Genomic DNA, 12,168 nt, shown 5'->3' on the forward strand with positions numbered 1-12,168 from the left:
CAAGTACTGCCCAGCAAGAAATTCTTTTTGCCAGGCTGTTTTGAGTTTTTTTTCCACCCTCTTTTTCTGTTTCTAATTCAGGCACACTTCAGCCATTTCTAAGAATGTAGCTAGTGGAAAAAAAGTGTTTTGCCCATAATAAAAAATTCTAGCGGCCTTATTTTGAGCCCTTCTAATATCTCTGCTTTGAAATACAGAGATAAATTTGGCTTGACATTAGCAGCAATGTCTCAGGAACATGTCATTTGCAATCCACATGTTTGGGCAAGCTTTAGTCTTTAAAAAAAATCTCAGTGTGAACAGCACCACCATACATGACCATGAAAAGAAAGAATTTACAGAATAATGTATAGAGATAAGGAGCTGGCTTAAAGCTGCACAAACAATATGGTGTGTTTTTGTGCAACACTGCACGTAACAGTAGCTAATTTTTGAGTATTTGGTTTTCCAATCTTAATAATGCTCTTTTAAGATACATTTTATGTGAGTCTATGTAATCTTCTAGTCCCTCTCCCCTACCCCCCATCTTTTTTTTTTTTTTTTTTTTTTTTAAAGACCAAGTGTACAAAAACTATATAGGGTATATACTACCTTCAGCTGCAAGGCACCTGGCTTCATGATCTATGCTGCTAAAATTTAACAGTAACATATTCCTACAGTAACAATGACTACCATGAAGAGCATGGCACATCCTGCACTATTGATGACAGAAGAATAGGGAAACTTAGAGCATGTCTGTATGGGAGCACTCTGAAATATTAGAATAATTTAGATTAAGGTAACAAAGTTTAATTTCTAAATGAATTAAAATAAACCAAGTTCAGTCCACATTAACTTAGAACTGTTTGTGTCCACACAGGGATTAAACATAGCATAGGTAATCCTTTAGATAAGTAAATTTTAAAGTGACACCCTCCTGCCCCCCCCCCACCATAAGCCTTTAAAAATCACTGGCTCTGTTCCTAACTCTGAAAGGGACTGTGTTTTAGTGGGCACAGTCACTTCTGCTATGTCACCATCCCAACATCGTTCTTTATACAGCATCCCTCCATTTTCACCCTTAGGCTCTGCTCTGTCCTCCCCACTCCCCTCACTCTCTGTCTGGTTACCTCCAGCTCCAAGTCTTTATAAAGTGAAGCCCAGTCTCTCCTTGAACGAATCCTAGGCTCTGCCCTCCTTCATCGTGCTCCATATGGACCTCGGCTCTCAGTAACATCCCTACCCCAACTTACTTCCATCTCTTGCCCCTTCTGCTTCTCAGCCAAGCGTGGTCATGCTCTGAGATGCCGTGGGCGCTGCAGCCAGGGCACCGAGAAAACAGCAACAGGCTCTAGCGTTTCCGTCCTGGTGCCCGATTTCAGCCTCTGAATACAAAGAAAACACTCCATGTAACAGGAGCGATTTTTCCAAGGCTAACTCCTAGCCAAAATCTGGATACCTAGAGATATGTCCCTAAGCACGAGAGTCCCCTGAAACGTCCTCCAACCTTCCCAGATACAAATGTGCTGGTTTTTTTAAACTAGCTTAAATTTCCACTAAAATTATCCTGAGGAAGATATTTAGCGTTAAAAATTCCAGACCAAACTACTGGAATTTGGCACTTCGATACTGAATGGAAATACTCTCTCGCTCGCTCTCTGTACATGTATGTATATATGAATATGTATATATATGTGAATGAGTCTCTCTATATACATACATGCAGAGCAGGATCATTGTGTTTACTTAACAGAAATACTAACTACCACAAGTTTTTCCTGTATCAGGAATATTATTTGCATCTTTTCAGGCTTAAACATAAAAAGGCCTGCACAACATACAAATAATAGAGTAGTAATGAATACTTCTTCATATGTTTAAAAGTGTTAAGGCAATTGGAAAAAAAAAAAGGTGATTAATTTAGTATAGTTAGGTTTTTTTCTTTAATACCTATTCAAAAGATGTTAAAAACATGGCATGCAAATATAACCTTTAGATGAGCAGAAGGGATAGAAATAAACAAAAGAGCATTTTCTGTTAAGAATAAAAAGCAGTTATCTAACAGCTCTGCATACAATGTGTAATCTGCCTCACTGCAGAGGACCTGCCACAGGAATCCTTTTCCCATTAAACCTCGCTTTCTTAAGCCCTTAAGCCACTTTTAAGCACCATATTAAATGAAGCCCAGGCTACCCACATATAGCACTAGGAGATCTTAAATGCTGAAATCTAGGGCAATCCTGGTCAGAGGAATCATACATGTACAGTTGTGCACATGTGCAGCAAATCCCGTATGTCAGAATCAGGGCACTTCCACCGCAGAGCTACCCCGGGCACGTGCAACGAATGCAACAGCTGCTGCCGGGCTACTCACGCACAATTTAGATGTACTCAGCAGCTACTTTTGAGGAAACCCAGCAACCTGCATTATCGAGCATCTGAAAACCGCCCAGAGCCCACAGAAACATGGGAAAAGCCATGCCCCATATGCTCTTGTTTAGGATGTAGAATCTGACCTTGTAATACAGAGCACATACAAAATACATTAGCCCTACCTACCTACACTGGAATGAAACCCATTCCAGAGCTTCAAGCAAAGTCCTTTATGCTAAAGTGGAGCTCACTCTCCCTGAATTTCAGTATATCTGTCAAAGAGGTATGCTAAACAGCCCGCTCCCCTGCCTCGATCCCATTTCTTTCTCAAATCAAATTATACACGCAAACCTGCAAGGCCACAGAGACACAAAACACCTTTTCAAATTTCAGAACTTAAGAAATCCTACATTTTAACCTATATTAATCCTATATGCATCAGACATTTGTTAAAAGTGAAGATCATCTTATGTATGTCACAGATTACTCGTGCTGTATGAAGTATGCAGGTTTAGTTTAAAAACATTTTCTTCTGGAGTTTATTTTTACTTAAATAAACTATATTTGAAATGTTGGAATTTAAATGCCAACCTGCACAAAAGAAATACAATGTTTACATTAAACGGTGCGAGAAAAATGATCATATAGTTTTCCTACTGACTTGAGAACAAGTCCTAAATGTTTTTACACCTAAGTAGATAGTAATCAGAATACCAGTAAAACAATGCCCTCATCTCTTGCAGCTTGCATCTCAAGACAGATGGCAAGAAAAAGTCTGTATTTCGATGAAACCACAACAAGGAAATACTAGACGAAAGGAACCGGGAACTTCTTAATTCAGAGTGCTTTGCTAAAACCCTGTGCTCCTTCTCAGTTTTACATTTTAGTTGGGTGTGCTGGGCTTTTTTTTCCAGCTTCTTATTTGCTGTATGTTTTGATAAGGCAAGATAACATTTTGGACAAGTCCTGCCTAAAGGCTTTTTCTAGGCTTGCTACTCAAATTCTTAAAACACTTCATCTACCAGCTTGCTGCTTTCTTCTGGAACTTTTTATTTATATTGATCAGAGATTTATAATGTAGTATTTCACATTTATTTATTTTTAGTTCTTAAAAAAAGAAAAGTGCTTAGACAGAGACCCTAACCTACAAACGCTTAGTCCATAAACGAGGTTCCATAAAATATTTGGAAGAACAGCACTGGCTTCCAGCAGATAGGCTTACACTAACTAAAAGTCTCTGCAGTGACATATCAGACGTATCAAGGTTTTGTCATCATTTCCATTACAAACTGCTGTTTTCAAGGGTGTAAGAAATAAGCAATAAATATTTACTTGTATTAAAATTTGATATAAAAATCTAACACCGATCATTTCTAAATTCACTGCAGGGAAAAATGTATTAACATAGGTAATTTTCTCAATATAAGTTGGAATAAAAAATATTCAAGCTTATTCCTCAAAACTGAAAGTGATCCATTCATACCGTGCTTGATCACTTTTAAGACAGGGGCATGGAATTAACTGAAGCCTCTTCTCCTTTATGATAAGACACTGCAGGACAGGAAAATTTTGGAAGGTAGAAAGTGGTACAGAACTCCTTGAATGACATTAATGAGGCAGGTGAGTGCAGACCTTCCCAAGGAACCCTGTGTCCTCCTTGGTAAGTCAGACTGCATCCGGAGAGAGGCCAAATCCACTCGAACTGCTCGTTTACCCCTATATCGTAGTCCTCCATCGTACTTTTGCCCCTAATATTGCTTGTTGCAATAGTCTGTCTCAATTTTATAGAGGGGAAACTGAACCATAGCGACTCTCTCATCATCGCACGCAGCGCTGCGACTAGAACCAGAGTTTCATGGCCCTTTTTTGTGAAACACCTCATCTCAGGTATAATCATTTCATTGTATCACTGACATACTTTCAGATATAGAAAGCTAAAACAGAATGAATAGAAATTATTACTTGAATTGGTTAAAAGCAAAACAGAAGATTACTTCACTTGCAGTGCACTTCAAAAATATATTTTGAAACAGAAGCACAGTCTAAATGTTAGAAATTATTTTATTTTCTAACTGCATGAGGTTATATTTCCAAAGTTAGGCAAGCACTGCTGCCACAAACACATACACACAGTATGCACACACATGTATTTAAGTAACCTTAACACAGCATTAGCACTTATATTTGTAAAAAGCTCTTGCTATGTGAAGCTTTTTACGCCATGAGAAAATTACCATTTTTGTTGTTATTCAAACACAAACCATGGCTTATATGTAAAGCACCCTAGTGAATGTTACACAGAGAAATCTAACATCATTTTTGCACTTAGCTATTAAGCCTCAAATCTGCAAAGTACATCCATGTATAAGATGTATAAATCTACATCTCAATGAAATCAAAACAATAACTTGCCTTAGTGATTTGCTGAATCAAAGCTTTAAATTACAACAGTAAATATCAACTTTTCATCATACTCTCTGCTTGATAGCACAACAGGGTCTTATTCAAACAATACTGATAGTCTGCTTCAAAATTTGAACTCTCCAGATCATGAATTGTATAGAAGTCCTCAAACAGGTAATAAAGAAATTCCAACAGGAACCCTGAAAATAAGTCGGCAAATCCAGACGTAATAGGCAATACTTTCTCCTGAGCAGAGAACTCCTATAGGGTTTCCTTAAAAACCTTTAATGTAGAAAGGTTCCCACCTTAACATCCACACATTTGTGTGCATCTAAGTATTTCACTTTCATTTCTGAACCTCAGATGTAGTGACATGCTCCAAAACTCTGTAGTGTGATTCATGACAAAAGTAACACGCACCAACGTCATATTTAAATATATCAAGCCACCAGTACAATCTTGCCATATATTAATGTTAAAAAACATGTAGCTATTGGTTAAGATGACCTTTCATACTTAAATTCTGTATGTGTCATAGAATTTGTTAGCACTGGGGGCTTTCCAGTTATTTTATTATTAAAGTGAATGGAAACGGAAACTTTTAAAAGGGCAAGCTCAAGATAACTTCAGGCATAGTGACACATGTTAACAGGAGATACTAAGTATCTTTCAGAACAAGTTATACAAAATGCTTTTCCTATTCAATACAATCTGCAGTAACACAGTTTGATGATAAAATGTCATCCATCTGCATGCTTCTAAGCCCTCCAATATCCTCCTGTATGTCAAACACCTTCCTTTCAAACTTTTAGCTTCTGTTGACACTTCATTAGAGAACATTTTGAAAACTCTTCTGTTTTGAAAGATATGCATTCTGAAACATAGAGTCCCTGGAACGCTCTTTTTGCAATTCTCTCTTGGTTTTGGAAATGAAGTTTATGCTGCATCTTCTATGTCTAGTTTCACGTACCTGAGCTACAGGGCCACCCCTACCGAAAATGCAGCGAGTGCTCTGGGTCATCACAGAAAACAGGCTAGCTCTCTTACGCTGCGGCAGGAATTCTGCAGTACGCTGTTCAAATACAGAATACAGGAGGATTCAGCACAACGTACATGAAAAACAGAAACTGTACTTGTATTTCCTCATCTAAAGGCTACAGTTATTTTTCCCTTTCTCCTTCTGATAGCTCTATTCATATGCGGAAAAGATTAGTGATCCTATAGAACGTTTTCAACTATGGTAGGTCTGGATATGTATATCATTTTAACAATCTAAATCCCACCACAGGCTAAAACCATAAAACTAAATTTTGGAAAAGTGTCAATGGCCTCCCATGAAACCAGGCTTGTTAACAAACGTGGCTGAAATTTAATGGGCAGAATATTTTAGAACTCAAGTAAGCATTTGTTGCTCTGCAATGCATCTCTACAGACACTGCATCATATAATAAAGCCCTAAGATATCAAGCAACAGGAAAAGATACTCTGAGAAAAAAATAATTTTAAATATATTTTTTTTCAATGCTTAGGTGAATATATATCACTACATATCACAGTTTTAAAATGCCCACCATATTACCAGAATAAGTAGTCTGCATGGGTTTTGGAAAACTTTTCCAAAAAGCCTTCCTAGTTTCCGATCAAGTCCTATCTTGATGATAGGGCTGAACTAAGAACTTGAAGGCCTCCAAAACCCATAGCTCTGCAAAAGCTCTGGCGTATGATTTTTAGGCTTGCCACAGCTGAGGTCCCAAATTCAAACAGACTCCCCGCTGTAGAGCTAAAGAATCCTACAGGCTTCGCTGTGAGCTTAAGCATGGCATAGACGTCCTAAGGAAATGTCCTAGGGAAGCAGCTAGGATCCCCAAACAAGTGACAGTGGCTGTCATCACTCCCCAGCACAAACCCTGGACCAGGATCTCCAATGGAACATCACATTCCAATGCACTTGGATTAAGGAACATGTTACTTTTACTCACAGGAGCCTTGCATGCTGTTCGGACGGGGAGTTCGGCCCTGGCTGCAGAGGAGGGAGTCCCTTCGAGCCGCGGTGCAAGCGTGGGCTCTCCGGGTCCGGCCACACAGCTGGCCGCCTGCTCAGGCTGCTGTGCAGAGCGGGCACCTTGAGGTTCCAGAAATAAGAGTTGAGCCAAGAAGTCCAAAAGCTCCATGCATCACATTCAGGACCGACTCCTCATGTTAATTCTGAAATATCTCAGCTTCTCCCCCTGAACACCAAACTTTGCAATCCTTTCACAGAAAAAAATCTTTTTGACTAGTGCTAGAAATTATACTGGATTGGATATTTTTAATTAAAATGTGTCAAACCCATTTAAAAACCTGCAAGAATTTATATTACACAAGCTAACTGCAATGACTTCCTTTATACACCAACAGCATCTATTTCATCAGAGATATTGCACATAAGTCTAACATTTATAAGGGACACAATACATATATACATACACTACATATGTAAAGGCAATATCTAGAGAAAATCAACAAGTGAGAGGATGTTTCAGATAGCTGTGTACTATCTGTGTCTTTTAAGTTTCCAAGATTTTCCTCCTGGTCATCATAATCCCTGCCGCAGTGTATTTTATAACTCTGAGTGCGAATTTTAGAATTGTTCTTTTACCCCACTGATCAAACCAAATTTAAAACGGTTTCAAAAGTGTCAGGATTCTCCATGCTAAATCACCAATTAGACAAATTCAGGCAGATGCCAGTATTTTATAATTCATTTACCTCCTAACTAAAAAGTCACTGAGAGGGCAACTGAATAGTAACATTTTGGCCACCAGTTTCTTGTTGGTTCATCTCTGAAGTTAACTTGCCAAGAAGAGATTCTTGTAATACTTCAAAAATATGCAGTAAAAGAGGATTTTGACTGGCATACAAATAATTACGTTTTAGGTTCACCCAGAAACCACAAAATGACAGCAGCATACTGAGGTTGTTTTTTCTTTCTTGTTATATGTCAAATGCAATTTGCTATAATAATTATAGCATGACTATGTTTTGTTCCTTTACCACCTAAAGATCATCTGGAATAGCTTACATAAAATTCTTTTGAATAGAAGTACACATTCCTTTTGCTTCTTTTTATTTTTTCTTCATTTCAATAATTAGTTTAACATGCATACACTTTGACTACATTACAGAAAGAATGTATATTTTAAAAGCCTCAAAACATAATGCAGCTGCTTCTAATAAAAATATAGTATTTGTCAATTTGGGCTGATAATAAAGGTAAAGATCATAACTAAAACATATATAATTTGAGTCAGAGCTATAAGGTAAAAGTTGATTCACTTATTTCTACAAACATCTCAACATGTAGTGCCGTTCAACAGTGAGATGAGTTAAATGGTCATACTCTGAACCACAACTGAGTCATCATACACATCTGCAGTTCCATCTCCTAAGATCAAAGCTAAAACTTCACTTTGTTCAACATGAAATCAGAGTCTAAAACTCATTTTACTTCATCATCTAAAGCCTGAAACTGTCATTGAACATCTTACATTTTTGTCAACTATTATTTAAAATAGTTCAGAAGCTAATATCTGTGCCTTCTAAATTGACTTATGCCAAGAGAGCAATTTGTCTCTTCAGACAAGTGATCATGTCATAAAACAATGTTAGGAAAAGGGTTCTTCTTAGGAAGTGTATGATTAAATGGCTTTGGTTGCAGTTAAACTCCTCATTTAAAAACCACTAAAGTTGTCTGATTCAATACACTGGCAAAAAAACCCTCTGTACTTTTTCATATACAAGATGAAAAATACAGAATTACTGTATGCGATAAGTGTAGCAAACACAATAACATTATGAGAAGATTTTGATCAGCCCATTAAACTGGTTAGTGAGCCCTGAACTGTGTTAAACATATATCCATTACATCTGCAGACTGCTGTAATTAAGCTTTCTGGGTTTTATTACCATAAAATAACTCTTCATGAACAGTGCAACATTTTACAATTTCCTTGCAATAAAATAAAATTAAATATACATTTGCTAATAAAGCTACTATAAAAAGGACATTAACTGCAATTTTTATAATTCTCTGAATTACTGTTAAAAATAAATTTACTCATCACAGTCCGATTAACTCATAAAAAAAGTTAGCTATAAGCCAGGTATTAAGTGCTGCCTATTTTTAGTGTAATGTCTCAAATATAAAAAAGGAAAAAAATGAAAACTGCCTAAATACATACTTAGAATATTTGAATGCTACTCATACTGTTTTAAACAATGAGACTGGAATTAATAATTGGCTTTGTTCATTTTACAAACTGACTCAACTGAAGTAATCACCCTGAAATCAAAAAAAGGTCAATCTCATTTTAATATAAACCTTTATATAAATTCAAAATTATTATAAGGTATTTAGACTGCAGTCTAGCACCACTGTTTTACAACATAACAGGTGAAACATATTTCTAGTTTTATGTTCCTGCTTGAGATAGCAGGAGCTGCAATTATGGAACATGCAGTGTATTCAATTACTTTTGAGTAGCGACTTCAGGTTATTGAACTACTGTATTTGCCCAAAGCCAGCTATTTCTCCAACAGAAACCAGGTGAAATTTTGGCAGCAGTCACTGGAAAGAAAACTGGGCATATGGGAAGCATAATGGTAAACTCTCTCTGCAAATATGAAGACAGTAAATACAAGACCTCGAAGGTTAAAAAACAATGGTAGAAAGTGTACAGAAGGTGGAAATGGGGACAGGCTACCTGAGAGGAATACAGAAGCATCACCCAGATGAGCAAAAATAGAATTAGGAGCTGGAGTTAAAACTGGTGAAGGATATGATGGGTGACAAGAGCTTCTCTGGCAGCCAAAAAAAAGAGCAAGGTAAACATGGGTCCCTGCTGAATGATGCACGAGACCAAGTGACAAAAGATACAGAAAAGATATGACAAAGAACACAAAAAGGCTGGAATATTATTCAATGCCTTCTTTGTCTTGCTTTTTATTGTCAAGGTCTGCTCAGTCCTCCCAGGGTTCCTGAGCCTCACGGCAGCACCAGGGACTGAAGTACTACCACAGCAGAGGAAGACTGAATTAGGGACCAGTTGTGCAAACTGGACATACACAAGTCCCAAGGGACCAGATGGGATACAGCTGAGGGTGCTGAGGAAGTCGGCTAATGTTACTGTGACACTGTTCTCTCTCTTCTTTGAAAGGGCACAGCAATCAAGTAAAGTACCTGATGACAAGACTAGAAAAAGTCAAATGCCATGCCCATCTTCAAGAAGGATCCAAACAGGCCTGTCAGCCTAACCTAAGTCTCTGGGAAGATTACAGTGCAAATCTTCCTGGAAGTCATTTCCAGGCACATGAGGGGCACTGCCTGGCCAATCTGACTGCCCTCCCTGATGAGAGGGCTGACTGATAGTTGAGGAGAGAGCAGAGGTTGTCAGCTACCTCAACTTTAGCAAGGTTTTGACATGGTCTACCACAGCATCCTTGTAGCCAAACTGGAAAGGTATGGACTGGATGAGCAGACTACAAGGTGGGTGAAAAACTGTCAGGACTACTCAAAGTCCAAGGACAACAATTCAAAGTCCAACTACAGGACATTATTTGTGGTGTTCTCTGGTAGGTTAACATTGGGGCCATTACTGTTTAACATCTTCATCAACAACCCAGACAACGGGACAGAATGCACCCTCTGCAGGATCTCAATAGCCTGAAGAAATAGGCTGAACGCAAATCTTATGAAGATCAGCAAAGGCAGATGCCTTGCAGTGTCCTGCAGTTGAGACAGAAAAACCCCATGCAACAGTACAGGCTAGGTGATGACTGGCTACAAAGCCAGTTTCCAGAAAAAGCCCTGCAGATCCTGGTGGACAAGTCAGCAGTGAGCTCTTGCAATGATGAAGGCTAAAGGCATACTGGGCTGCACTAGTAAAGCCGCAGCAAGCAGGTCAGAGGAAGAACAGGACACCCCTTCTCTTGGTACTCATGAGACATCTGGCTTACAGTATCCAGTTTTTGTAGCTTCGGTACACTGACAAGTTGAAGTGAGTCTAACAGAGGGGGCTAGACAGCAAGGAGGCTGAAGCACATGTTATACAAGGAGAGGCTAAGGAAGTTGGATTTGTTCTCTTCCTGGAGAAGAGAAGGCCATGGGGGTAATCTCAGTGTCATCTTCAACCAGCTAGAGGGCAGTTATAGGAAAGCCAGAGACCAACTCTTCTCAGAGGTGCACAGCAAAAGAATCAGAAGCAAAGGACACAAGTTGCCACAAGGGACATTCTGATTAAATATAAGGGGAAAAAAGCCTTCATAGTAAGGGGAGTCAAACGATGGAACAGGTTGCTCAGAGAGGCTGAGGGATAACTAACCCTGGAGACTTTCAAAACTTGGCTGGACAAGGCTCTGAACAACCTGACCTACTCCAAAGAGGGTCCTGTTTTAAGCACAGAATTGGACCAGATGATCTCTAAAGTGTATTTCCAACCTAAATTATTCTATCATCCTAAAATACACAGGGGAAGTTCAATGTGTATGGTAGTGCTTTAGTCAATCAGATAGGCCCAATTGTGCCAATAAAAGAGGATATTGCTTTTCTTTAAACATCAGTGAGACTGCTTCTACAATTGTTCTCTAAACCCAGAATTAGATTCCCTGAGACTGCTTTAGTCAAAATCAGCCTGGTTGGCTTAAACAGTAGGTCTTTGCCAACCCTTTTATTTTGACTGAAATAAACAACAAGGGTTTGTTGCAATTCTGCAAGCAGATCTGAATGAGGGATGATTTCTGGCAGGAGGGCAAGACAGGCAGCTGAGATGGTAAGCAGTAATCTCTTCCACAGCACAGCTGGTTGTAATATGCTGACATCGTTCCACATAACCATTGAAACTGTTTAACCAACCGCATCAGGAAAAAGTGCATCATGGCTAGTGCGGCAGAACTTGCATTCAGAGAAGCAAGTGTTCTTTGTCAGGTAACACACAGATTCATATTAGTTAGTGTGAGTGAGGTAAGGAGCAAGGACTGAGGGAGCAGAAAAAAAAACCAAGCAAGAAAATACAGGAATTTGTAAGGACAGCCTTCTTCCACTGACTTGTCCCTTACTGCTCAGAGAATCCACAGCTGCAGATGCTAGTACTGATGTTATTTATTTTTATATATATAATATATATATATATTTTTTAAGAAACACTACTTAGATCATGGGAAGATCACCTATCAGGTCACTGCTACATTATCTATAGATAATGTAGATGTAGATCCATCTGTGCAATATTAGCTCAGTTGTACATCTGTGGAAGAGTATTTGTAACACAGCAGCAGCTCAAGGGGAGGAAAGACCAGACATACTCATGGAAGAAATAATCCCTGAGAGTTACTGAATACATAGAAACTATGCCCAGCCAAGAGAATCCCTAATCAGAA

At 38.6% G+C, this 12,168-nt stretch overlaps 1 protein-coding gene across 5 annotated transcripts in view; it reads right to left on the reverse strand.

Annotated features, from left to right (window-relative positions):
* Window positions 1-12,168, reverse strand: part of LOC135323466 (methylglutaconyl-CoA hydratase, mitochondrial) — a 111,254-nt gene that overhangs the window by 21,159 nt on the left and 77,927 nt on the right. Inside the window, exons 7-8 of one of the 5 annotated variants that reach the window (XM_064500755.1) lie at window positions 6,735-6,877; window positions 5,726-5,827 (exon numbers count right to left, since the gene is read on the reverse strand). The exons of 3 other annotated variants lie outside the window; for them this stretch is intronic. In XM_064500755.1, the coding sequence (XP_064356825.1) occupies window positions 5,726-5,827; window positions 6,735-6,877 (245 nt within the window). The remainder of the gene's footprint in view (window positions 1-5,725; window positions 5,828-6,734; window positions 6,878-12,168) is intronic. One more of the 5 variants, XM_064500757.1, reaches the window with a different exon arrangement.

Source organism: Dromaius novaehollandiae, chromosome W, assembly GCF_036370855.1.
Source record: "Dromaius novaehollandiae isolate bDroNov1 chromosome W, bDroNov1.hap1, whole genome shotgun sequence".
Lineage (NCBI taxonomy): Eukaryota > Metazoa > Chordata > Aves > Casuariiformes > Dromaiidae > Dromaius > Dromaius novaehollandiae.